The sequence below is a fragment of the Bos indicus x Bos taurus genome, chromosome 4 (genome assembly GCF_003369695.1).
Source record: "Bos indicus x Bos taurus breed Angus x Brahman F1 hybrid chromosome 4, Bos_hybrid_MaternalHap_v2.0, whole genome shotgun sequence".
In the NCBI taxonomy this organism is placed as follows: Eukaryota; Metazoa; Chordata; class Mammalia; order Artiodactyla; family Bovidae; genus Bos; species Bos indicus x Bos taurus.
In genome coordinates, this window is record NC_040079.1 from 27,066,673 (window position 1) to 27,094,670 (window position 27,998).

General features: G+C 44.6%; 1 protein-coding gene across 6 annotated transcripts; it reads right to left on the reverse strand.

The window, feature by feature from the left end:
- Window positions 1-42: 42 nt before the first annotated feature.
- On the reverse strand, window positions 43-26,370 carry FAM71F2 (family with sequence similarity 71 member F2). Of its 6 annotated transcripts, none has more exons than XM_027539072.1 (6): window positions 26,192-26,370; window positions 25,134-25,330; window positions 9,017-9,201; window positions 7,956-8,202; window positions 6,306-6,424; window positions 43-637 (listed from the first exon to the last, which is right to left on the reverse strand). In XM_027539072.1, the coding sequence occupies exons 2-6, from the start codon at window positions 25,260-25,262 to the stop codon at window positions 439-441; spliced, it is 879 nt and encodes a 292-aa protein (XP_027394873.1). In that variant the 5' UTR covers window positions 25,263-25,330; window positions 26,192-26,370; the 3' UTR covers window positions 43-438. The 6 variants fall into 6 exon arrangements, 4 of the variants coding, with proteins under 4 accessions (XP_027394873.1, XP_027394874.1, XP_027394875.1 ...); XM_027539073.1 differs by having other exon boundaries at window positions 23,559-25,330; XM_027539074.1 differs by lacking the exon at window positions 26,192-26,370 and having other exon boundaries at window positions 25,232-25,304.
- Between the last annotated feature and the right edge of the window lie 1,628 nt (window positions 26,371-27,998).

A 27,998-nucleotide genomic window follows, 5' to 3' on the forward strand; every position in this document is an offset into this window, starting at 1 on the left:
ATCTCCCAGTCAGTCGCCATCAGTCTCAGGATTTCTTTCATTTTGGGCTTGTAGCAGCCCTGTCTCTGTTCCTCCGACCTCTTCCTTATAGGAGGGAATTGGATTTCTCCCCAGGCCCTTTCCTTGAGACTGGCTTTTTGGGCTTTGCTTGGCTGCTTTGCGGTTTCAATTGAGCAAACAAAACACATTTTTCCCACTTGTTTCCCCAGGAGTGAGCCATTGCTCCTAATTAGTCCTTCTCCAGCCTAGGGCCCCGCCCTCCCTTCCATAGCACAACCTACAATTGGACTCATCTGGAGGTTTATTGATGGACGTGCAGAAGCATCTTGTTATAAACACCATCTTACCTCTCCCAGGGTCATTTGGGCCACAATAGGAAAACTGCCCTATAGAAGTTTGTAACAAGTGCACTGAAGACCACCCTGTTCGGGCTAGGTGTTAGGGTCCCCAAAAGTTCTCTCCTAAGGAACTGGCTACAGGAGCCTGTATGTGGTACTCATCGGCATTCTCTTGTTCCCAGAGACTGTGGCTCAAGGCGGCTCTCATGGGTATATTCGAAATGACGGGGGATGACGCTGGCGAGGATGTGTTGTCCTTGCAGTTGAAAGTCTCTATTTCAGTGGCACTGTTGGTGTTTCTGGAGTAGCCCAGGAATATTGAAAGCAACAGAAGAAAAAGAAAGCATTGGTAAGAATCGAATTTTAAAACTGTTAATTATGTTTTTTCCAGCACAGATACCTTCAACCCAGATCTGGGTTGAAGTGAAAAGACACCAAAAAGAAAGTTAAAAATAACAAACAGAATTCAGAGAGAAGCATGATGAATTTTTTTTCCAATGAAAATAATTTTAGGGTTATTTAGCCACAGACAGGTAATATGGACTAATAATCTAAAAATGTCTTTGCCACGAAACACCTAGAACTGCTAGATAAAATATAATCCACATAATTTTAAATGTATCATTACATGTATGAAAACTAAAGTAAAAATCCCTGGGACCAAAAATTAAAGATCAGTGAGGTACGAGTTAAAGCTGGGCCGCCTGAGGGACCGGCCAGTCTTGGTGACCCAGGCCCTGGGCTTATTATGCATTTGTTTTGGCTCTGCTGAGTCTTTGTTGCTGAGCAGGCTTCTCTAGTTGTGGGGAGTGGGGCTACTCTCTAGCTGAGCATGCCTGGCTTTCTCATTGTAGTGGCTTCTCTTGTTGCAGAGCACAGGCTCTAGTGTGCATGGATTTGGTTGCTCTGTGGCATGTGGAATCCTCCTGGACCAGGGATTGAACTCATGTCCCCTGCATTGGAGGTGGATTCTTAACCAGTGGATCAAGGGAAGTCCAGGCCTTGGGTATTTATGGCCATGTGGGCCAGGAGGTTAAGTATTAGGACCCAGCTCCTGGGACATTAACTTGAGAGAGTTAATTCTTAGATAGGTTGATAAGAAGTCTGAAGCCCTCAAGGAGGAGAAGGGAACAAACTTTTTTTTCTATATTGCTTTATCTTAGTCACATGAGACATTTTTTTTTAAACTGTGAGTTCTAATGGAAACAATCTATTTCTTGTAAGACTAACTTTCTTTAAACCCAGAGCTAATGATTACACAAAACAACACATCTTTCTGAGGGGTATGTTTTTCCTTAAGCTCTGTACTAATGATTATGTAACAACAATGTATCTTGCTTGAGGACATGTTTCTCTTTCTTAACAGGAACCTTCTGTCTAATCTTGTTATCTTATGTTGTGGGAGTAGGTCTGGTAAAACTTTCCTATTGTTAGGAAACATTGTTCCTATGTTGTGGTAAGACCTACTCTTAGTGAAAGAAAGTGAAGTTGCTCAGTCCGACTCTTTGGGACCCCAGAGACTGTAGCCCACCAGGCTCCTCCATCCATGGAATTTTCCAGACAAGAGTACTGGAGTGGGTTGCCATTTCTTTCCCCAGGGGATCTTCCTGACCCAGGGATCGAACCAGGGTCTCCCGCATTGCAGGCAGACACTTTACTATCTGAGCCACCAGGGAAGCCCAAAGGGAAAAGTGAAATTGTTAATCACTCATTCATGTCTGACTGTTTGTGACCCCATGGACTTTAGCCCCCCAGGTTCCTCTGTCCATGGGGTTTCTCCAGGAAAGAAAACTGGAGTGGGTTGCCATGCCCTTCTCCAGGGGCTCTTCCCTTTTGGTTACTAACCAACTGAAAAAGTATATAAAGCCTTGATAAGACTAGTGAGTGGGGCACTCTCCATCCTCCTTCTGATGTCTATATCAGAAGCTTTCTCTGTCCCTTTTCCACTGTAATAAAACTTCTGCCACATGAAGCTCTGAGTGCCTGAAGCCTTGGCCCTGGTTCTTAAGCTAAATTCTCTTCTTCGGAGGTCACGAATACAATACCGGTCAAGATATTTGCATAAGTCCAGGACTTTCAAAGCCACCTTCTTGACAAAAGGGGATACCAAGGACTTCCCTGGTGATCCAGTGGTTAAGAATACACCTGCTGATGCAGGGGACACAGGTTCAATCCCTGGTCTGGGAAGATTCCACATGCTACTAAGCCTGTGCTCCATGGCAAAATAAGCCATCACAATGAAAAGCTCCTGCACTACAGTTAGAGAGTAGGCCCTACTCTCTGCAACTAGAGAAAGCTTGGGTGTGTAGCAGTGAAGACCCTGTGCAGTCAAAAATTAATTAATTAATTTAAAGGGGCAGGGGAATACCAGAAAGAAATCCATCCAGTGTCAAAGCCAACAGGGATTCTGGGTCAACTATACCAACTTGGATCAAAACAAAAGTCTCTGTTAAAAATCCTTATCCTAGGGACTGTCCCAATACTGGTTTGAGCTCTGAAATGATACAGGGTCCAATAACTTCCAAGCTGATAAACTAATATAAAAAATTTCTTCTGAGCCATTAATCTCTCTGAGGCATCTAACAGAAGCAAACTTACAAGGGTTCTGTGGGGTCAAACCCTGCCCCTCCAATTTAGGCCAACATGAATCCCACAGATATAGGCCTGTTTGAGAAAAGCTCAGATAAAATATTACAGCTACAGGTAGCCCCAAGGCCCAGAGGGTCAGTATCTATGTGAGAGACAGCAGAGAGAAGCAACAGGGCATCTGACGTGCCTGTAAACAGGAGGGCTTCTACATTGCCTGCAGCTTCTCAGGAGAAAGTGCAACCAGCCAATTTGGAAAGAAGGAAACTGGGGAAGTAAGTGCAAGGGGTCTGTGGCACAGTCTGAAGAGGCTGTTGAAGTACGTGCCTTAAGAACTCGCAAAACCACCAGAACGCTCTCCCTTGCAGGACATGGACTCCAGAAATGGAATCCAAATTGAGTAGGACAGGAACAATAGAAGGAAAGGAAAGAGAAAAATCAGCTAAAAATAGGAACACAGCATGGGAATCCTAAAAAGCTTAAGTCCATAAACACTTCACAAAAGCAATACAAGAGGGCGCTCTGAGCCCAAACCAGACAGCTATCTTGACCAACCCCTCACTCCAAAAGGTTTAGGAAAACCGTTTTGCATAAAAACAAGCATCAGAAATGGATCATAATCCAAGATTATACAAAATTATCTCAGGAAGAAAGAGGCTATGAAGCATCTTAACTCCTTACAGACAACGAATGCACGCTAAAAAGATGTGCCTGCTAAACAAATGAAAACTGCAACCCAGCATTTCAAAATGAGCTCACAATGAAGACAATGACAGAGCATATATGAAAGAGCCAAGTCAGCCAGAAGTTAAAGATTTATAAATGCGGTGGCAAAATTGAGAAAAGGATTAGACATTTCTAAAGAAACAAAAATTACTTCCAAAATGAAGGAACACGAAAATGAACAAAGCAGCTAATGCCTTAAGAGAAAGAGGAGAGCAAAAGTCCTCTCCTTGAGTTTCAGAAATAAGAAAGTGGCAGGCAATTAGATAGCAAAGATGATCCAACCCACATATAGTGAGCACACCTTAAGAGGAAATTTTAATATTATAATTCAAGAAAACAATCTTGAAGTCAGAAAAAAAAAAAAGACTGCTGAGTACATATAAAGGTGTATCATTACCTGGGAGCTGGTGAAGGACAGAGAGGTGTGGTGTGCTGCAGTCCATGGCGGGGGCGCGGAGAGTGGGACACAACTGAGCAGCTGAACAACAACAAATGGCCTGGGAGAACTGGCCTGGTGTGACCAGCACTGGGACCCCAGAGCGAGGCTGTGGGAGCACTGAGACAGAGGATGTGTGGCAAGTCCTTTGTACAGAGCTGCTGCCTCGTCCCACCCCGGCTGAAGGAGAGAGGCTTCCTGCAACCACCCAGAGCCCTTGAGCTGTGGTCCCCAGGGTCTGGGAAATTCAGTAGTTGGGGGCACAATTCCTGCCCAGGGAGCACCGAGGGTGGGAGAAATGGGAGAGTGGGTTTCTTTGATGATGGAGTGATGAGGATCTGTGTGCATCTGTGTCCAGGAGGCACAGTCCTCCGTCCAGTGGCCAGTCATTTTCCTGAGGATCAGATGTGAACTGTACCAGGGAGAGAGCCAGCCTAGAGCCACTGTGAACCCTGCCTGACTCCCTTAAAGGGGAGGGGACACTGACAGCTAGTGCCTGGAGGGCACGGATGCCTGCAGATCCAGGGCCTGGAGGGGGAGGAGGGGGGCTTGCCTTGGGGTGAGGGGTGTTAAGTGTATGGTGCATGTTAAGTTGCTTCAGTCTGTCTGACTCTTTGCGATCCTATGGACTGTAGACTGCCAGGCTTCTCTGTCTATGGGGATTCTCCAGGCAAGAATACTGGAGTGGGTTGCCATGCCCTCCTCCGGGGGATCTTCCCAACCCAGGGATGGAACCTGTGTCTCCTGCATCACAGGTGGATTCTTTACCTCTGAGCCACTGGGGAAGCCTGAGGGGTGATAAGTAGGGGATTTCAAATAACCCAAGGAAGTTCCTAAGAGAAAAAGTCAGTTTCAAAATCAAGAACCAAGGGGCTTCCCCTGTGGTCCAGTGATTAAGACTCTACCTTCTAATGTAGGGGATGCAGTTTTGATCCCTGGTCAGGGAACTAAGATGCCTCAAGGCCAAAAAGCCAGAGCATAAACAACAGATGCAATATTGTAACAAATTCAATAAAGACCTTAAAAATAGTCTACATCAAAAAAAAAAAACAAAAACGTAGGGACTGACTTCCCTGGTGGTACAGTGGATAAAATTCCTGGTCCGGGAAGATTCCACATGGCATGGAGCAACTAAGCCCATGAACCGCAACTACTGGAGCCCATGCACCTAGAGGCCATGCTTCACAACGAGAAGCCACCACAATGAGAAGCCTGAGCACGACAACTAGAGAAAGCCACTGTGCAACAACAAAGACTCAGCACAAACAAAAGTAAATAAATAAAAATTATATTTTAGAAAAATCTTCAAAAATAAAATCAAATCAGAGACCTGAAGGAAAGGAGTGACAACCCAGTCCCCACAAAGAAGGGCCATCCTAATATAAGGCCATGCTGACTGCAGGGGGGTGATGTGGCCACTTCAGAATTTTGATAATTTTCAGGCACTGGATGTTTTAATTCCAGAATTGAGGCTGCTTTTGCAGTTTAAAGGGACCAAAGGGCCTTTTTATATTCTAAGAAGGAGCCCATATATGCTTAGGGGGCCTGCCCAGAGACCAGCTTTTACTCAGGAGCAAGAGGAAGACTTCTCCCACTGAAAAAAAAATTATAAAAGGAAGAACAAATTTTTGCATTTTGATGATGCCCTCCAAGTTGTACTTGTTCAATGTATTGACTGCATGATCTTGTGTTGGTTTTTCTATCACTTGTTACAGAAAGAATCTAACACAGTGACTTAGTAGATAGTAAAGCTTTGGAGCCAGCAGTAGTCTCCTCTATGGGTTAATGTCTATTCTGCCCATTTTACAGAATAGATAAGTGAGGCAAAGAGGCCTCAGGATTGTCTTACCCAAGGGACCCTTGCGAGCTGGGACTGTCAACATCTAACTCCATGAGTCTGCAATTATCACCCTTCTTTGAATTAACCTATTCATCCTCACTCCTTTTAGGAGTGAACATATGTTCATAGGATGTTCATATGAACATCTTCCATGTGAAAACACTGGGGTTTGCCTAGGGAATATTTAGATCAAGCAGCCACAGAGCCTGTTTCCAAGAACAGGCTTATAATAAAATGAAGCGGAAACATTACATGTAGAAGTCTAAAGTGAAGAGAAGGAACTGAGATGGGTAGGCAGAGGGTGTCACTGACCCTCCACCCCACCATGACTCTAGGCTGTGGGAAAGGGAAGCCAGGGCAGCCTTCATGGAGGACCCACCTGTGCACTGTGAGCTGGGAAGTTCCTGAGAGGTTCAAGAAACGGTCACTGTTCTGCTCGGCGGCCAACAGCATGGAGCTCTCACTGGGCCGGGAGGATGACGGCAGGCTGCTTTCAGACTGGATGGAGAAATTGACAGTCAGATGACAGGGTCTGATCTCCAATTGCTCTTGGCCTCCTCAGGCCAGAACCTTGAAGAAATTCACTTGTGTCTTCCAGCCTAGTCCCGGGAACTGTTCCTTAAATGTTAAGCCCTGGAATCATCAGACCCAAAGCAGGGCCCCTAGCAGGATCTCCTCTCCCTAATGGACTGCTTTGGCTACTCTGCCTAGAGCCAAGGTCTGATCCTTATGAACGAGAGCAGCAGAGCTGTAAGGGCTGACTTCGAAGTCAGTGACCAAGTACCTAAAGCATATCACTTAAATGCGATGAAGCAAGTGTTTAGATATTGAAATCTGGAGTTTTAAGGCTATCTAATCTATCATGCTTTTCCTTCTTATGCTTCTACCCTAAGCGGGTACTGGGAAAGCCTTCTGTATGTCAAAAGAAAAAGGGGGAAAAAAAACCCTTAAATAAACTAAAAGGGAAAACCAAATCCTTAGAACAAATATTTGCAAAAACCCATGATTAAAGGCTTAAAGTTCCTGACATATAAAAAGCTCTGTTTTATAAATCAACTTAGAAAAATGCAAAGTTGCCAACAGAAAAATGGCTAAAGAACGCAAAAGATAGTGCAAAAAAAAAAAAGTCGGCGTTCAAATTCATTGACAATCAAAGAGCTGCCACTTTTTTTTTAACCTGTCATATTAGACAAGGAAAATTTACACTTCTCAATTGTAATAAGGATACAGTGACACAGTCACTCGTATTATTAGAGAGAGTATAATTTGGTATGAATTTCCTGGAAATTCTCTGACAATATGTATTGAGAGCCTTAAAAACATTCATACCCTTTGAATTCTGCTTCTAAATCTATTCTGGGAAAGCCATCAGAAATGTGGACAATACATATATGCTTGTTTTAGCATCAGTTACAATAATGAAAAGTTAGGAATTACTCTGAATGTCTGATATATTAGAGGAATGGTGAAGTAAATTTTAACTCATTCATACAACTGAATAGCATGAAATTATCAAAATGATGTGTACAAAGGGCTTTTGAAAGAAATGGGAAATGCTTATGATATATGATATAATCTAAACTGGAAAAAAAAAGCAAAATTGAGAAATATATTTATATATGTAATGTCCTCAAGGATATAAATTAAAAATTAAGATGAAAGACTAGAAGAATATATGCCAAAATGTTCCAAATGATTGCTTAGGGCTAGAGAGGAGTGGGGGTGATTTTTCTGTAATTTTCTGATTTTTCTTCAGTGAACATTATTCCTTTATAACAGAGAAAAAAAAAAAAAAACCCAGAAAACAATTTTTAAGTGAGTTCAGTACTTTATCGCTTTTTAGGAAAACAGAATTACTTTTTAATGTCTGTAGACCTCAGTGTGGTGTGCGCATATCACTGACTTGAAAAAGAAGGCTGCTGACCCCCACACAGTGCTAGACTCTAACATCCATCCATTCTCCAGAGACGGTATATCTCCAATTCCCAGCTGACCCTATGGATCTTGGCAGGATCTTGGTGAAACTTACTGTTTCTGCTGAGCGGCAGGGCAACTTGGGCACTAGGCAGTGAGAGATTCGGATTCTTGGATCTTTGGTGGTGATGGACAGACCTCTCTGCAGAATGTTCACCAAACGGGTCCAGAACTGAAACACGGTCTCTGGGTATTTTTCGTGGAGCCTCAGGTAGTAGATCTTTTCAGTCACTGTCCTAACCCTTAGGATGCGTTGGAGCCGGTCATAGATTCGCAGTTCCACGTACTTCAGGGGCAGAATCCTGGGCACAATCAGGAAATTCCCATGACAGAGGCCCCAGTGGTTTTAATGAACCTTGCTGGGCTAACCCCATTAGACTCCTGCCTCTGTTTGGGGGATGCCAGAGAGCGAAAGCTTGTGGTCTGAGGGTGGAAATGATCACTAAAACCTATTCTCTGATTTCTAGAGCCTTGGTTATTAAAGAATCTGCTCAAACCAATAACAATGGCTGATGGCTGATGTATACAATCTCATTTAACCCTCACAACAACCCCTTGATGAAGGAACGATAAGTAGTATTAATTCCCTGTTACAGAATTTGAAACTGTGGCTCAGAGAAGCTAAGTGATTTGCCCAAGCTTAGATCTTCTTAAGTAGGAACGGGAACTAAGGTTTTCTGACTCCATCTCCAGGTCTCCTTCTCCCTAGATCCTGAGTAACTGTGCTGAAAGGATAAGGAGAAGGATGGAGGTCTGGTATTTTACATCCAGTATTTTTTTTCAATTTCAATATCTCATAATCCTATTTGACTTTCATATCGCTCACCTTTCTTTTGAAAATCTCCAAGTCTATATTGACAAAACAAAAAATAAGCAAAAGGAAGCCAAGATTCTCAAAAACTAGGAAGAGAACAGGGAGTGGTGCTCTACCCCAGCACCAAGTACAGCACTTGGTACATACAGACACTAAATAAATATTTGTTAAATGAACGAAGGAAGTCTACGCAGTTTATAAGCTAAAGAACACTGTCCTTTCTTCTTGTCTAGAGACCAGTGGCAAAACAATTCAGTTGTTCACCCAGTCCCTTCCAGCACCTCCCTCAAATCTTCCTTTACCTGCTGAGGGTGATGACTGGGGCACTCCCAGGTGTGCTCCAGGTGGAAAACTGACCCTGGGGCCAGGTGACGTTGGCCATCAGGAGGATGTTGGGGAGTGGCAAGGAGGGTACGGACGAGGTCACCCCAAGGATCACAGTGGTTGGCCCTTCACAGTCATCCATCCAGTTCCCGGGCTTAGTGACCTGGAAGTTAGACCCAGGCACATGGAGTCAGAGAGAAACAGAAGACAGGGGTGGAAGATTGCAGGTGCTAAAATGGCACTTCAACTTGGCAACAGGCTTGGAGCACCTGTGTTCTCGCACACTGGGCTGGGTCATGACCTGCCATCCATCCTTCCCGTGGGCCCCAAAGAGACTTTAGGTCATTGACAACAGGAAATCGGTCACCCTCCTTCGTGTCCTTTGCATGACTAACTTTAAAAGGATGTGCTGGTAAGACAAAGCTGATCACCATTTCATTTCTCCGTCCTTGGGCAGAAGAAGGCACACAGGTTTCTAATGATCTGGAAGGGGGATTATGCAAAGAAAGTTCCAGAAGGGGAGGGGAATGAGGAAAAAGCTGTTGAATGGGGAAGATCCAGGCAGCCCAACTTGAGAGAGGTTTGGGGAGCTTCCCTCAAGATGATGGTCAGTCTGGCTTGCTGCTGGGTCCTGAGAGGAATAAGGACCTGTTCTCTTGCAGCACTCAGGGCTGTGGAAGGACAGAAAGATGGCAGCCTGGCACTTGGGTGCAGCCTCAGCTGAGACACCCCCATACCTCACTGTCCAGGACAGGCAGATAAGCACCATCACTGTAGCGTCCAAGGAACCATGGGGATCAGGATCTAAGGGGATGACCCCTATGTTCCCAAGACCAGAGAGCCTTATCCCAATGTCCCAGACTCTGTAAGACCATCTAGGCCATTCACAGCCTGTGAAGGATCTGGGCAACAGGGGAGAGCCCCAGCAATGCCTGAATTGTAGGTTTCCACAAGCCTAGTAGATGGTACTCTGAGAAAAGTGAATTTTGATTTTGAGAAGAAATAAGAGGAACATTTCTTGAAGTCCATGTTGTGGAATGAAATTCATATGTTCTACAAAACAGAGGGCCCCACACACAGAGTGATACATTAATGTTTGCGGGGGATGTTTCTTGGCAAGTGACGGTAGTACTGGTGATGCTGAGGAGAGGGGAAGGAGGGAGCAGCATAACTCTGGGCTGGATCATTTCAAGGCAGCTTTTAGCTCTGAAGAGCTAGCTTAAGCAGGCAGGCTTTTCCCCTCCCTGGCACAGTCTGAGTCTCCTGGGCAGCTCAGGGATGGGGAAGACCCCGAGCTATGAACCAGCTCTCTGAGACCTGGGGGATCTCATCAGAGAGAGGCTCCCTACTCTGTGAAACGGTCTCCAAATTAAGTTCAACACCCACCTACGATTATTTCCACCCTCTCTCCCAGGGTTCCTCATCACTTTTCAACTCCACCAAATAGATTCCTGACTGCAGACCCTCCCTGTGCATTCCAGCCTCCTGGCTTCACCCAAGAGCTTGAAAACCTTTCCCTCTTCCTGAAAGGTTTTCTCTGCCAACTCTTCCACTTACCAAAGTCTTAGGAACACCTCAAAGATGTGCTTTCCCAGAATACGGGGAAAGCTTCCACAACCGCCCATGTCGAGCGTTTGCTCTGCTCATGCTATAGGGCTCAGCGGGTCCAAATCCTCTGACATAGAGCTTTCTTAACAACTACCATTTCACATTATGTCCGTTGAACCTCCAAAGTCACAAGCTTCTTGGCCAGGGGCACTATCTCATCTCTCTTTGCATCTCCTGCCCCTCACACAGCTTGTTGACAAACTGGTGATGCTATACCTGCCACGGAGCACAGCGGGGTCACCAGCCAGACCACTGGAGGAAAGTGGGGGAGCACGGATTGAAATGACCATCCCGTGCTCTTGGTGGCTCTATGCTTCTCAGGCCACACTCACTCGCTTGAGTGGGTCATATTACTACTCTTCTGGGGATCAGTAGAATCTGGGAAAGGCTAATTTATCCAGGACCTTGCTCTCACACAAGGGTGTTTTTAAGACATCCTAGAAAGAAGGAATTTGGGTTTCAGAGCAGAGATTCTGACAGCCGCCTTCACCCTCTTTAACCAGTCGGTATACACTGGCGGCCCCAGAAGGTGCCTGTGGACCTCCACCTCACCCCTGGAAAACGGGTCCTGCTATCTCCTTCTGCAGGTATAACTCTATTTCCCAAAAGCATCTGACCTGCAGGGAGGCCTGTGATCTGTAGGCACAAACCGAGGTGAACTTGGGATCTAGACACTCCTGTTTTCTCTGGCTCTACCTGCTTCCCTGCTTCTTCCTCCTCCCCACAGCTTTCAAAGGCTGTGGCATTTGGGGGCCAAACCCTGGGAATAGGCTTTGGGGTACAGGGGTCGGGGTTGGGGGGAGAGGTTAGGAAAGGGGCCCTGAGCGCACAAGGGTACCTGGATAAAGATGCTTTCAAACACCACTGAGTCAGAGAACAAGTTGAATTCTGGAGAATGAATCAGTTGACAAAGGAGGCCATCTTCCACCCCAAGTTCCACTCCAGGGCCTGGTTCCCTGACCTCAGGTGGGAGGCCCGGAATTTTACTCATTGGTTCTTGGGAAGAATGGGCTGGGGAACATCTCTGGGGCTCCACGCAGACCCAGCCCAACTCCAAGGTGATGTTGTGACCTCTTCTCCCCCCACCTCCACAGTGCCACCCCTCCTGATGTAGGGCTGTCCCCCAGGCTGGGGGGTGGGGGACGCTGCAGGCTCACAATGGCAGGAATGACATCAAGGAATGTGATGGGTAACAACAGGAAAGGATGGCAGACAAGAGGCGAGGAAGGACTGGCAGTGAGCAGGGCGTGTCTCTCCCCTTTCCTACTCACTACAGACCAGCAGTAACGCAGCCTCCTCCATTCTTCACTCAGTCTCCTCACACACACACAAGGAAAATGAGTCTCCCAAGGCTGTGGCCTGATTGTGAGCTGCCAGAGTAGCAAGGGAGTCTCTCTGAAGCTTCTCACAAAAACTTTCTCTCTATGCATGACCTGTTCACCCAAATGCCAGGCCTTCACCAGGCCAGGGGAGGTCAGGATGGGGGCCACAATTCAACCCAATCTTTCCTCCCCATCTCATGAGATGAAAAAAAAAAATGTTTTTTTTAACATGAGGTTATTGACAAAGCAAAGAGGTTTATTTATTTGGAAGCTGTGAGTGAACGAGGAAGTATGATACAGTGTATGCTGGAGCATCAGAGAAAAGATCAAGAAAATCAATTGTTATCTTTTTAGGAATTTGAACGAGCCAGTTAAACACAGCCATTATTTAAAATTTAATAATATAAACTGATAATATTAAATAAGTTATATAAAAAGCAAGGTAATAGATGCCCAAACTCATCACTTCTTAATCATTTAACTCTATTTTATGTCTCTTTATTCCCTTGGGGTTATTGGTTTCTACTGGTAGAAATGATACATAACGTTCTACCATTGCTTCTCTCTTCTCAGGGTGTACAGAAAGTTCACAGTGGTTGCTCTCTTGAAACCAGCCATGCTGGGAGGTGTTTACATGATGGAAGTCAGCCAGTGCTAAAATCTGGCCTTAATTTATTGCCATTGTGATTGTCTAAAGGGATAAAGAAAATGTCAGTGATGCCAATTAAAAGAGTGTCTATAGCTGTTACATTGTGGACACAAAGAAAAATCTGAGGAAATGATCTTCCAGTATTTGAAAGGTATTATCTAAATTAGCAAAGAAGGTGCTGGTCATTATCCTTAATAGAGTTCCAAAAGGCAACTTTGTTATTTCACATTCCCCTTATTCATGAATGTAAGTGGAAAAATCAGCCAGCATTCATGTCAGAACTACACTGACTTGTCAGTTACACAGGTTGGCTAAGAACACAAAAATCCGACAAAAGTCCATGAAAGCTTTCTATGAGAATCATCTGGCATCTGAAAGTTACAGTAGAATAGTGTATAGTCTATTGTTGTAAATTGTGTGCTTTAAAGTAAATTTTTATTAAGTAAAACGTTATACAGTAAGATTTTTTTAAAGAAAAAAAATGTATACTTATATGTATTTCCCCTTTCCACTGCCCCCTTGGAAAGCTGGTGGTTAGACATTTAACAGCACCCCACTGTGGTGGTACCAACTACTCCTCTCCCACTGCAATCTTTGCCTGGTTCCAGGACATGAAACTTTCACTTAAAGGCATCTTCAGGTTGCATGAAGTTGAGGAGGGATGAGCCATTAGTTACCTCTCTCAGACGCTGGCTGTACAGCTACAGGCTCTCACTTGGTGCTTCAACAGGCCAACGGGTGAGTTCTCTTATCTTTTAAACTCTCAAGACACACACTGCTGCAGTCCACCCATGACTGCGCTTGAATCTTCTGCTGCCTCTCCTATTAGGAGGGAAACCCGCTTCTCACTGTTTTCCCAAAGCTGTGACATCAGAAGCAGGATTAGCTTATTTCTTCTTAAGACTCACTCATTAGAAGAGAAAATTCTTCTCTTTTATGGATGCAAAGTCTATAAGACCAGGGATTTAAACTTCAAACACTTCAAGACTATTACTTTCCTTTTCTTATCTCAGTGCACTCTGTAACATTGTTTCTCCTTTCCTTGTAAAAGGAAAAAACAAAAAACAAACAGGAAACTTCTCTTACAATGTTTGCAGCATAGACCAAAAATTTAAACGACATAAAGAACATCAGCGTGACCATTTATGCTAGAGTACCTCACTTACTTGTATAGTAAGTTCTAGTGTTAAATAAGTGGAAGAATGTTCCCTGAAACACTGTTTGCAGTGACAAAGACTGGAGACAACTTAAATGTCCATCAACAGGGCAGCAGTTACGTTACAATACAAACCTAACCTTAACCCTAACCATAATCTATAATAAGGTGATGGTTTGCAGCCCATGAAAGAATAGGTAGCTTTGTATATACTGATAAGGAATGATTACCAAGACATTAAGGTAAAACAAGATGCAGAGCAGTATATATAATATGCCACCACTTGGGTAAAAGGAATTTAAAAGAATATATACCCATATGAACATGTTAGAACATGCCCAGAAACTTCTGGGAGGATAAAAATGTGGTTGTGTTAGGAGGGGTAGGGCAATGGCAACTGTGGTGAAAAGAAAGGACTTATTTTCCACAGTATACATATATACGCTTGAATATATATAGTATATATAGTATACTATATATATACAGTATATACTATATATATAGTATATTATATATTATATATATATCATGTGTATATATATAATATATATAATAATATATATTATATATAACGATCCCTGGGATTTCTTTGGAGGGAATGATGCTAAAGCTGAAACTCCAGTACTTTGGCCACCTCAAGCGAAGAGTTGACTCATTGGAAAAGACTCTGATGCTGGGAGGGATTGGGGGCAGGAGGAGAAGGGGACGACAGAGGATGAGATGGCTGGATGGCATCATTGACTCGAAGGACGTGAGTCTGAGTGAACTCTGGGAGTTGGTGATGGACAGGGAGGCCTGGAGTGCTGCGATTCATGGGGTCGCAAAGAGTCAGACACGACTGAGCGAATGAACTGAACTTAACTGACCGATACATATATAATATGTACATATATAGTATGAATATATTATATATATTCATAATATATATAATATATAGTATATATAGAATATACAGTGTATATATACACATATATACAGTATACATATACATTTATATACAGTACTATATATATACAGTATGCATATATATATGCTTAAATTATTTATCTTGAGCATGTATTTCCTTTTTAAATAAAAAGTTAAAGAATTATCCTACATATGGCCCTACAAATATTTGCTGAGAAGCAACTATGTTTGCCAAGGTATGCCACATGTTGGAAGAACCATTACTAGCTCTAAAAGTAGTCTGATCAGGGTTGTGGACGTGGTCAGGGCTGTCTTAGACATAACTCTTTACTTGTTGAGGTTAAAACAAAAACAAAAACATATGTGAAGAAATACGGGTGGGAAACTTTCCAAATGTAATAGAAACTGTAAACCTACATCTATACAAAGAATAAGAACAGTACAAACTGTAAGTATGTAACTAAACTTTAAAAATATACATATTAAAATATATATTATAGGGCTTCCCTGGTGGCTCAGACATTGAAGAATCTACCTGCAACTCAAGAGACCTGGGTTTAATCCCTGGGTTAGGAAGATCCCCTGGAAAAGGAAATGGCTACCCACTTCAGCATGGACAGAGAAGCCTAGAAATTGTAAATATGTAACCCTCAATATGCCAGGAAATTTGGAAAACTCAGCAGTGGCCACAGGACTGGAAAAGGTCAGTTTTCATTCCAATCCCAAAGAAAGGCAATGCCAAAGAGTGCTCAAACTACCACACAATTGCACTCATCTCACACGCTAGTAAAGGAATGCTGAAAATTCTCCACGCCAGGCTTCAGCAATACGTGAACCGTGAACTTCCAGATGTTCAAACTGGTTTTAGAAAAGGCAGAGGAACCAGAGATCAAATTGCCAACATCCGCTGGATCATCAACAAAGCAAGAGAGTTCCAGAAAAACATCTATTTCTGCTTTCTTGACTATGCCAAAGCCTTTGACTGTGTGGATCACAATAAACTGTGTAAGATTCTGAAAGACATGGGAATACCAGACCACCTGACCTGCCTCTTGAGAAATCTAGATGCAGGTCAGGAAGCAACAGTTAGAACTGGACATGGAACAACAGACTGGTTCCAAACAGGAAAAGGAGTACGTCAAGGCTGTATACTGTCACCCTGCTTATTTAACTTCTATGCAGAGTACATCATGAGAAACGCTGGACTGGAAGAAACACAAGCTGGAATCAAGATTGCCGGGAGAAATATCAATAACCTCAGATATGCAGATGACACCACCCTTATGGCAGAAAGTGAAGAGGAACTAAAGAGCCTCTTGATGAAAGTGAAAGAGGAGAGGGAAAAAGTTGGCTTAAAGCTCAACATTCAGAAAACGAAGATCATGGCATCTGGTCCCATCACTTCATGGGAAATGGATGGGGAAACAGTGGAAACAGTGTCAGACTTTATTTTTCTGGGCTCCAAAATCACTGCAGATGGTGACTGCAGCCATGAAATTAAAAGACGCTTACTCCTTGGAAGGAAAGTTATGACCAAGCTAGATAGCATATTGAAAAGCAGAGACATTACTTTGCGAACAAAGGTCTGTCTAGTCAAGGCTATGGTTTTTCCAGTGGTCATGTATGGATGTGAGAGTTGGACTGTGAAGAAAGTTGAGCACCGAAGAATTGATGCTTTTGAACTGTGGTGTTGGAGAAGACTCTTGAGAGTCCCTTGGACTGCAAGGAGATCCAACCAATCCATTCTGAAGGAGATCAGCCCTGGGATTTCTTTGGAGGGAATGATACTGAAGCTGAAACTCCAATACTTTGCCCACCTCATGCGAAGAGCTGACTCATTAGTAAAGACTCTGATGCTGGGAGGGATTGGGGGCAAGAGGAGAAGGGGATGACAGAGGATGAGGTGGCTGGATGGCATCACTGACTCGATGGACGTGAGTCTGAGTGAACTCCGGGAGTTTGTGATGGACAGGGAGGCCTGGCGTGCTGTGATTCATGGGGTCGCAAAAAGTCAGACACGACTGAGTGACAACTGAACTGAAGCAAATTTTTAAATATACATATTAAAATATATATTGTATATAATTTTAAGAGTTCTTTAAATAAGTTGTTTAAAAAATTACAACAGTATGTAACATCAAATTTAGAACACATGCAGAAGTAAAATATATGACAAGAATGGCACATTGAATAAGAGTGTGGAGATAAAAATGTACTGTTGCATGGCTCTGACATTATACATGAGTGGTATAATATCATTTGAAGGTAGACTGTAGTAAGTTGAAGATGTCTATTGTAAACCCTAGAAGAGAGAAACCATTAAAAAAATAACGAAAAGAGGTATAGCTAATAAATCAATAGTGGAGGTAAAATACAACACTGAAGAATTTTCAGTTAATCCAAAAGAAGAAAGAAAACAGTAATAAAGACAGTTAATGCTCAGTGGTGATTTATTTTTTAAAACTATTTTAATATATATTTTATTATTTTTTATTTTGGCTGCGCTGGGTCTTCATTGCCACATGTGGGCTCTTTGTTGGGGCATGTGGTTTTCTCTTATTGCAGAACAAAGGCTCAAGAGCACAGGATCCATAGTTGTGCCACACGGGCTTGGTTGCCCTGTGGCATTTGGGACCTCCATTCTCTGACCAGGGATTGAACCCAGGTCCCCTGCCGTGGAAGGCAGATTCTTAAACACTGGACCACCAGGGAAGTCCCTCAAGTGATGAATCCTGAGTCATCAAGTTGGTATAGGCTTGCCATATAAAGCAAATCAAGTTTGTTGGCATTATTAATACTCTTGTGTGCAAAGCAGGACATAAAACAAGCATTGTAAGTTATAGCCATTTTATAATTTTAAATTTTGTTACAATTAAGTTTGCTTAGGAAAAAAAATCTCACATGTGTGCCGGGGTCCAGCCCCAGCTGATCCAGGGTATTCGAAGGAGAGACGGCTTCGGTGACCTATTTATTTATTTATTCGTCAAAGATATAAACAGTAATAGAATGAGGATAGCTCAGTAGGAAAATTCAGTGGAGAAAAGAAGCTGAGTAGCTTGGTTTACGCAGAAAATCAATATAACCCATGACACCAGGTTAGCTCTGACCATGGAGGCCGCAGGCGCCCTCTCGAATAGTGGAAGGTGCCCCACCTTAGACACCTTCTTGAGTGGGTCTTAGAAGCCCAGGCAAATAAATGGTCGCAGAGGATATCCGTGCTCCAGATGGAGACTCAGCTGGAAGTTGAGGGGAAGAATGACATGGGGAGACCAAGCGTTGGTGAGCAAGGCCCGTAGCTTTATTTTCAACAGGGGCTTTTATACCCTAAGTTACACATAGAGGATAATAGGGGATGCAAAGTCAGCAGTATTTGATCCTTATCAAAAACCAGGGTTTCTTTCCTGCAAATTTATCATATACAAATGGTTTAGGTGATTTACATCATCTTATGGCCAGAAGGCCTATTAACATTTTATGACTCTTGACAAAGACTTATCAACAAAGACTTATTTTCCCTAAGAGTAATTATTTTAAGGTTTGGCACCATCTTCCGAAGATAAAATTGCATTCCTATAGGGGGGATGTGTAATGGGTTTACAACAAAGGAAAGAATTTATTACCTTAAGGGTCTAAAGTTACTAACACCAAGGCCACTACTTATTTTTTCTACATACCAACTATATTAATTAATACACATTCAAGGATACAATACAGGGGATGTGAAAACTTGGCAGCAAGCATTGGTTCATCAATGAAATCTTTTACTAGTTTTATTCTGACAGTTTCTAACTCTCTGAGAGGCTCTAAGCTATTTGAATATCTTAAGCTTCCCGTGCCTCTAGAGGCTGGGAGACTGTAAACAATCGTATGCATAGCTGTAGGAGTCTGGGTAAATTTGTCAGGCGAGTTAGAGAGCCATCTGAGGGGTTTGGATTTAAACACTGCTAATTGCCTAGGAACTTTTATTAATTGGAGCTGTAAGTTAACTCTTTGTCAGAGAGAGCGAGATGGTGGTAGGGGACAGCCCCCAGTAAAGACAGAGGTGAGAGCACAAAGCAATAAAGTAGGCAGACTCTGGTTTTTTGGGGGTAGATGCTCGAGAATATCCAGGGGGACTCCTGAGGCTCGATCCAGCCTTTGCGTATGCCGAGCCTCCTTCCTCATGACCTTCGTCACAAGTGGAATGTCTCTCCGGCTCCCAGCACATGTGCCCACATAAGAATTACCTCAAGGGTGATAAAACTCATTATTGACTTATTTTTCTTTACTGCACTTTCAAGAGTCCTTGAAAACAAACAAACAAACAAAAAAACCCATGATGTAGACAAAAGAGCTGCATACTGGAAGAGACCAATTAATTCAACAACATTATCTAAGTTACTTAGTTTCCTTCTGTTTCCTCTGTGGTAAAATGATAAGACATCACCCAATACAGTAGCCACCAGCCACACGTGATTACTAAGCGCTTGAAATGTGGCTAATCCAAATGCAGGTGTGTTGTAAGTGTAAAATACTCACCAATACAAATACACACTTAGAACAAAAATAAAAATGTAAAACATCTCATTAATAACTTTTCATGTTGATTACATATTGAAATATTCTTAATGTATTAGGTTAGCTAAAATTTAAAATACCTTTTCCTGTTTCTTTTTTCTTTTTCATGTGACTACTAGACAATTTTAAATCATATATACAGCTTGTATTATACCTTTATTGGACAGTGCTAAACTAGATCGTATCTTCTAGTCCTTAATATTCTGATACTTCTCCTACGCTTTAGGAGTGCAGTGCTTCAAACCCAGAAAGCATACATTTAAAGCAGTTCATTCTCTTCATTCCATTCCAGTAGATGGCACTAGAGTTACAGCTTCAAGCTAACAACTATATTTTAAAATAGTTGCAGTTCTCTAAACATGTGCTTAGTTTCAGCTCCATGCCCTTACTCACACTATTTGCTCTACTGGGAAACTCTTTCTTAACTAGATAGCCTATTCATTTTTAAAAAATTCAGATCCTCTGGGACATCCCTGTGGTCCAGTGGTTAGCATTCTGAGCTTTCCCTGCCAAGGGCCTGGATTCAATCTCTGGTTGGGAAACTAAGATCCCACAAGCCACGTGGCACAACCAATATAAAGAAATTAAAAATAAAACTCAGATCCTTAACATCTGTCTCCTGTCCATAAATAACTTTATGTAGCCACTGTCCATATTATGTATGTAGCCATGTCATTCTATAGTAAAGCCATGAAATATTGTTTACATGCATCCCTCCTTCCATCTTGCATGTTATCTGAGATAGGTAGTGATGAGATTTTAGTTGATGCCTGGCATCCAGCACACAGTAGGTACTATAAGCAATGTTATCAGGATAGGCCAAGTTAGCAAAAAGTCCACATGGCAGTAGCGTAAGACAACAGAGGGGCACTTCCCTGGTGGTCCAGTGGTTTGGACTCTTGCTCTCTCGGACCAATCCCTAGTTGGGTAACTAGATCCGACATGCAGCAACTAAGAGTTCACATGCTACAACTGAAGATCCTACATACCACAGCTAAGACCTGGCACAGCCAAATAAATAAATAAAATACAATGTATTAAAAAAAAGGACAAAGTTTTTTTCTGTGTATGTTACATGTTCAGCAGGGATCAGCTGAAGGCTCTGCTCCATGACCCGTACTCCAGGACTACGTTAATGGAACAAATTCATCTAGAGCCCTGCTGGTGACTGTGATAGAAGCAAACAGGGCTTTGGAGGTTTCTGAACCTGTGCTTAAATGCACCAACCTAGAATCGACACAAATCATTTCTACTCGCAAGTTTCTGGCCAGAACTAATTATATGGCTCCATTCAACGCAAGGATGTCAGAAAGTGCGATTCTGTCATGTGCTTAGAAGGCAAGGGCAGAAATATTTGAGGAATGTTAATGATGACCTTTCCAGTAGTCATGTACGTATGTGTGAGTTGGACTATAAAGAAGGCTGAGCGCCCCAAAATTGATGCTTTCAAACTGCGGTGCTGGAAAAGACTCTTGAGAGTCCCTGGGACAGCAAGGACATCAAACCAGTCAATCCTAAAGGAAATCAACCTTGAATATACATTGGAAGGACTGATGCTGAAGCTGAAGCTCCAATACTTTGGCCACCTGATTTGAAGAGCCAATTCATTGGAAAAGACTCTGATGCTGTGAAAGACAGAGGCTAGGAGGAGAAGGGGGCAACAGAGGATGAGATGGTTGGATGGCATTATCAACTCAACGGAAATGAGTCTGAGCAAACTCCAGGAGATAGTGAGGACAGGGAAGGCTTGTGTGCTGCAGTCCATGGGGTCACAAAGAATTGTACATGACTTAGTGACTGAACAAATGACTACTAATAACCCTTCTAGTCAACAACCTTTCAGCTCACTATTTCTCCTGCAGGTAGAACACATTTACTATATGTTCCCCCACAAAGGAAACAACCCAAGAATTCCCTTCAGTCACGTCAAGTTCAAATTCAAGAATCTGCATGATGCACAATAGTTGCTATTGACAGTTTCAGATGTGGCTTGAGCTAGACAACGATAAACTAAAACAAGCCATGTGCCACACATCTCGGAGAAGGCGATGGCACCCCACTCCAGTACTCTTGCCTGGAAAATCCCATGGACAGAGGAGCCTGGTAGGCTGCAATCCATGGGGTCGTGAAGAGTCGGACACGACTGAGTGACTTCCTTTTCACTTTCAGGCATTGGAGAAGGAAATGGCAACCCACTCCAGTGTTCTTGCCTGGAGAATCCCAGGGAAAGCGGAGCCTGGTGGGCTGCTGTCTATGGGGTCACACAGAGTCGGACACGACTAAAGTGACTTAGCAGTAGCAGCCACACATCTAATGTACTTTGGTGGAACAGGGACAGGATAAATGAAGTCACGGGAGTGGGGACAAATGGAAAACACAATAGCCTAGTGACTGTGATGTTCCACTGCGTAGATGTGATGACAGCCCCTTACCTGGAGCAAAGGGAATAGTTCTTGATTAGCTCTCAATTCTGCTTCTTGGGAAGACATCCTTAGGCCATTGTTCTCTGTTTTAAGCTGCAAAGTTTTCAGGGTGGTTGCTGCAGTATAACCTAATTTGTTCTGACTGATAAAGAAATCAGAATCTAGAGGCGGGTGTTACATATTATTTAAAAAACAACACTTAATATGTATGAATAACTAATGTGGAGGGCAGCAAAGAAATCTTACTGGAGGCTAGAAGGTCAGCAATCCATGTTATACAGTAGCAAAACATTTGGTAAAACTGTGGCCTGCAGTAACTTAGATGTTATACTTTAATAATCTACCTAATAAGCTAGGAGAGTCAAGAGAATAGAATTTTAGCAGCAGAAATTGGATACAGTTGGCTGTCACTGACAAAGCACCCCAGGATGAGTTCAGAAGAGAATTGGCCAGCTTGCAAGAAGGTAAAGGGATCAAGAGAGACTATGGATGTCACAGGGGTTCAAGAAGCAACTGCTTCTCATCCTTAAATGCATGCTCAGTCGTGTCTGACTGCGACACTATGGACTGCAGCCCTACCAGGCTCCTGTCCATGGGATTTCCCAGGCAATCCCAATACCTTGGGTATTGTGAGTTGCCATTTCCTCCTCCAGGGCATCCCTAAATGGCAAGAGATAAAATGGAGATGCTTGGAGTGACAAAAATCACTCAAAAGAAAACTCAAACTCAGCTTTGTTGTTATGGTAACAGTTCTGGTTTGATCAGAACCATTCCAGTTCTTAACACTGAAAATCCAGTAACCAAGGAAACCCCTCTGCCAGGCACAGGGACAGTTTTTTACCCTACTCATCACATCTCTGTTGAAACCTGAGTAGTTTAAATTGTTTTAGAGTCAAGACCTTATTTAATTTGTGGCACTCAGTAACCATTTCCATTAAGCTAAACTGCTTGGGAAAGAGACTTCAGGTGCAGGTCTCCAACCAAAAGATGAAAATGCCCCAAAGTAGTTGAAAAGGCATAAGAATGAAAAAAGACACCAAATCTAAGAAAAATGTCTAGAAAAGGGCAGCTATGGCATGAAACTGCCTGAAATCAGAGACAAAAAGCCAACTATATTTCTAAGAGTACTCTGCTACCAAGACACGTCACATAAGCCCAGCCAATCACGAAAGACCAGAGAGCAATCTTTTATCATGTGCCCAGGTGGGAAGCTGGAAATACTTGCCAACAGCACTAAGAATTACCACAGCACAATAAATAAAAGTGATGCCCAAACCACTGGTTTCTGGGCTATGTGTTAGTCAGTCAGTTGTGTTCAATTCTTTGTGACCCCATGGACTGTTGCCAGGCTCCTCTGTCCATGTTATTCTCTAGGCAAGAATACTGGAGTGGGTTGCCATTCTCTTCTCTAGGGGATCATCCTAACCCAGGGATTGAACTCAAGATTCTTTACCATCTGAGCCACCAGGGAAGTCTGGGGTAGTAGCACTTGAGTTTAAGAACACTCAGGAAGAGGGCTTCCCTGGTGGCTCAGTGGTAAAGAATCCCCCCGCCTACCAATGCTGGAGACATGGGTTTGATATCTGATCCAGGAAGACCCCACATGCTGAGGAGGAACTAAGCCCACAGAACTATTGAGCATGTGATCTAGAGCCTGGGAGCCGCAACTACTGAAGCCCACGTGCCCTAAAACCTGTGCTCCCCAAAAAGAGAAGCCACTGCAGTATGAGAAGTCCAAGCACTGCAACTAGAGAGCAGCCCCCACTCTCGTCAAGGAGCCCGCACAGCCGCCAAGACCCAGCACAGCCAAAAACAAAGAACACTCAGAAAATAAAACCAATTTAGCAGAGGACAACCATGCACCATTCTTACCCTTTAGCAAAAGTAAATCAGACTCACCATATACAAAAGGGTGTGTGTACCAAGATGAGTGTGTTAATTACCATACGCAGAGGAATGAATATGCTTCAATATGGAGTGGGGATGAAGGAGGGAATTCAAGGAAAAAAAAATCTCCATTTTTCTGGAAAGTCCAAGCTGTTAGGTCTGGGAGAGCAGAAACAATCATCAGTGAAGCACAGACATTTCACCAGCTGACCTGGAGAACAATCAGAATTGAGTAGATAAGAACGCAGAGAGAAAACGCCTACTGGACTCAAGTCTTCTCCAGGGACTGAAGCTGAAGGATTTTCAGAAAGGACCATTTTTCTTTTTCTTTAGAGATGGATAGAGTCAAGAGAAAACTCTAATAGCCTTGGCCTAGGCTGGGACACGGAGAAGGCGATGGCACCCCACTCCAGTACTCTTGCTTGGAAAATCCCATGGATGGAGGAGCCTGGTGGGTTGCAGTCCATGGGGTCTCGAAGAGTCGGACACAACTGAGCGACTTCCCTTTCACTTTTCACTTTCATGCATTGGAGAAGGAAATGGCAACCCACTCCAGTGTTCTTGCCTGGAGAATCCCAGGGACGGGGGAGCCTGGTGGGCTGCCGTCTATGGGGTCGCACAGAGTCAGACATGACTGAAGTGACTTAGCAGCAGGCTGGGACAACTGGTTGATACAGGGCAGCCCCAAGTGCACCTGCCTCCACGTTCAAAGGTTTATTTACCTTATGTTTTAAACAAAGTGTTTTACATACTTTTCTGCTCCTATGCTTTAAGATATGAAACCTCAGATTTGCACATTAAAACCCTTCCCTATCACTAATTTCAAGGGCAGGAGTCAACAAGACACGGAGTGGAAATATACATTCAACCTTATTTCATTAGAAAAACTTATTTAAGCCACAAGGTGGCCAAAATGCCCTTGTCCCAAGCAGGTGCTATCATTCCCCTGTCCACTTCAGACCAATACACACACACACATACTCGCTAAGTTGGAGGAAGAACTTTAAAAAATGTAAAAATGAGAATGGGACACAGAAGACTCCACCTTCCCCCTTCCTACAGCCAACCCACACAACTCTTAACTGTTATCTGCACACAGAAGAGCTCTCATGGGAAAAAAGCTGAATACCAAGTAAACTGACTATAAGACACCCAAGTCCAAAAGAATTCTTGGCAGATGCTTAGAAAGTAGGATTGAAACTAAGACCATCTCCCAACAGCTGAAGTTCCAGCACAAGTCCTCAACTAAAAGAAGACAAAGCCAGGCTGCCCAGGACAGCCAAGCATAGGGCAGACTGGAGAGGAGAGTGAGATCACTCCATTCCACAGCCACAGGCCACCCACTAAGATCTGTGATTAAACAGGCTTTTTCCAGAACAAGGAGTATCCAGATGAGGTTCTTCGAGGGCCTAGTAACAGTTAGTTCTCTGATAACACTGATGTGGAGCTTGCCTGCCCAGGAACTGGTAGAGTTGGCGGTATTTTGGACACTGTTCCAAGGTTATAAACAGTGGAAGGAGGTCTTATCACACCCCTCTGGATGGATGGTCTGGAAGGCCCTTGGGGGCTCTGTGTTGGCAAGCTGACCTCTGGTGGCCCAGGAGCTCCCAGGAGACAGGCTCTCCAGCAGGCCTCCAGGGACTCCATCAGTCCAATGAAGATGGAGAGCAAGGTCATCACCCCACCTAAGAGATAGAGGTTCAACATATGCTTCATGGCTTCAAGAATTCCACTCCTTTGTAGAACAACACAGCTGACTCCTGCTTCTGAAAGGCCTCTGGATCCTGAGAAGAGAGAGCCGCGGTTAATCTCCAGCCTTCCTGGATATGCCTGCCTCTGACCTTGACCCTAGAGCTAAGCAGGTGGCCAGCCAGTCAGGGAGGCAGGGGCCAGGGCAGAATCTCCAAGTAAATTCACACTGTAAATGCCATGGCTCCCACCAGCTGTGGAGCGACTCAGCTTTTTGGACTAATTCAAGAGCATTCCTTAAAACTTTTGCTTCTGCTTTCAGGTATAGAGAATCCCTGTTCCACAGTCCAGGGACCACAAACATTCCTGATGTAAAAACCCAGTTCTTTTTTGGGGGGTAAGGGTGCAGGGGGTAGGAGGGTCGATTGCAGGAATATAAGAACATGTCCTTGAGAAAGCAAAAGCAACCTGCCTGGAAATCTCCATCACATCTCAGTCAGGTGTAAATTAATCATAAACTTTTAAAAAGTCTAAATAATCCTAACGGAGTAAAATATATCAAGTTCACTTACTTAACAAGTACGCCCTGAACACCCACAACTTGTTAGGCACCCCGGATGGCACTAGGGCCACTCGAGGCCCTACAGACACGAACTCGGCCCTCAGGCGCCTTCCAGTCTAGGGGGGACAGGCAAGAAAACGGGCAGTTCCTACAAGCAACAGGAAGGAGATGCTCGGTGTGCTCTGGATGGGCACAGCATGGGGTGGGCACACGGATCCTAGTTAGGGCCACCCCTGGAGAAAGCTGGGCGGGGTGGCTGAGTGGGGCCCCAGGTGGGGACGAGAAGGGACGCTCTCCACAGCGCAGTCCCAGGCGGGGGAACGCCAGGAGACCCGCGGGGCACGCAGCCCTGGGGATGGGGGCGGGGAGCCGGGAAGCCTACAAAGCCGCTCACCTCCAGGAGGAAGGGCCAGGAGCGGCCCGCTTGCTGTAATAACGGGTCGCGCGGAGTCGGAAAGAAAGTCGACCCACGAGATGTCAACCCAGACGCCCCTCTGCAGCTAAAAGCGCAGCTTGCAGCGAAACTCTGAGCTGGGGCCACCCGGCCCATTTATACCCGCGGTGCGGCCAGGAGCCCGCGCGCGCGCGCGCACTGGAGCCCTGACGCAAGCTCGCGGCCCCGCCCCTAGGCGAGGGCGGTCTGGGGTCCCAGGCAGTTCTCAGCAGCTTCGGTCAGGGCTGTTTCTGGAAATAAACGCTGTGCGACTGAGTCACTGAGGTGGACATGGCACAAGGCATGTATGTTAACTTCAACTGCCTTTTCTAGCTGTAGGAAACGTTTGAGGGAATTAGAAAGTCATTACTCCCGCATACCAAGTAGATGGAAAACACACCTAAATTGGTGCAATCCAAGGGCTCTCAGACTGCGTGGGATGAGGTCCGGCGGGCGGCTGGGGATGCATTTTTCGCCGCAGATTTCAGCAAAGCACAGACTGTCAGAGGGCCTCAGGCCCTCGCTCCACCCACCCCCCACCATACTGCCCGTTTCCTTCATTCGGGAACTGAAAAGTTGACATTGTTTCACTTCCTAGAGGTAACAGGATTCCAAACGCCACCCCCGCCCCCGCCCCCCAGTCCCTATTCCGAGTTTTCTTTGCCATTGTATCTCTGGAATGGCGTCTTTTTACATCATAAACCCTGCCTTTCATGAGAGTTTGTCACAGTTCCAAAATGTGGAATACACACCTGGCCCTCGTGTCTGAGCATGTGACCGAGTTCCTTGGCAGGCACTGGATGTCAGTTTTCTCGTGTACAATGTGGCCACGGAACGAAGTCTGAGGATGAACGAAAGTCCTAGGAGGTCACAGTCTAGGTGGTGGTTTAGTCCCTAAGCCGTGTCCGACTCTTGCGACCCCGTGGACTATAGCCAGCCAGGCTCCTCTATCTATGGAATTCACCAGGCAAAAACATTGGAGCGGGTTGCCATTTCCTTCTCCAGGGGAGCTTCCCGACCCAGGAATCGAACCTGGATCTTATGCATTGCAGGCAGATTCTTTACCGACTGAGCTACGAGGAAACTCCTAGAAGCTACCTCCCAGACTGGGGGCTGAGGAAGCCTCATTAAGCACCACGCTCCCAGGGTGCTCCCAAACCTCATCCCTGCCCCCCCCCCCCCCACAAGTCACTGGGTGTCGTGAGGGCACCCAATGGCTGATCTCGGGAAATAAATTGCTGGGGACACGCTGGGAATGGGGAGGCCCCTGGGGAGGGAATGTCCACGCCGTGGAAGGAAGGCCGTGGGTGGTTTCGCTGCCTTCCTCGTGGGGAGGTGAGGGGGCAAAGCTCCAAATTGGTGACTCTAGCAGGTCCCCGGAGCTTTAGGACTGTCGGCTCCGCTTGCCTGGACTGGACGAGCGACAATCCAGGCGCTCCCTCGGCTCCGCCGGCTCAGCGGAAAAGAGGCGGGACCAACCGGGAGTTGCCAAACCCCGCTGCGACCTTTCACCTACTATCCCGGCTCCGTCTGCTGTCAGAGGAGGAGGGGCGGGAAAGGCCGCCGAGAAGGAGGAAAGTTGCAGATGGGAGACGTGCTGGCAGGCAGGCAGGCACAGAGAAATTAACTTTTCTACTCAGCTTGCAGGAATTTTTGGTTCTTCATTAAACTACAGTTTCGTCTCTATTTTCGCCGGACTCAAGTAACTCTTCTTTTGCACTGTTATTCAGGAGGGGCTCCAGCTCTAAACTATGAGGGAAGCCCTCAA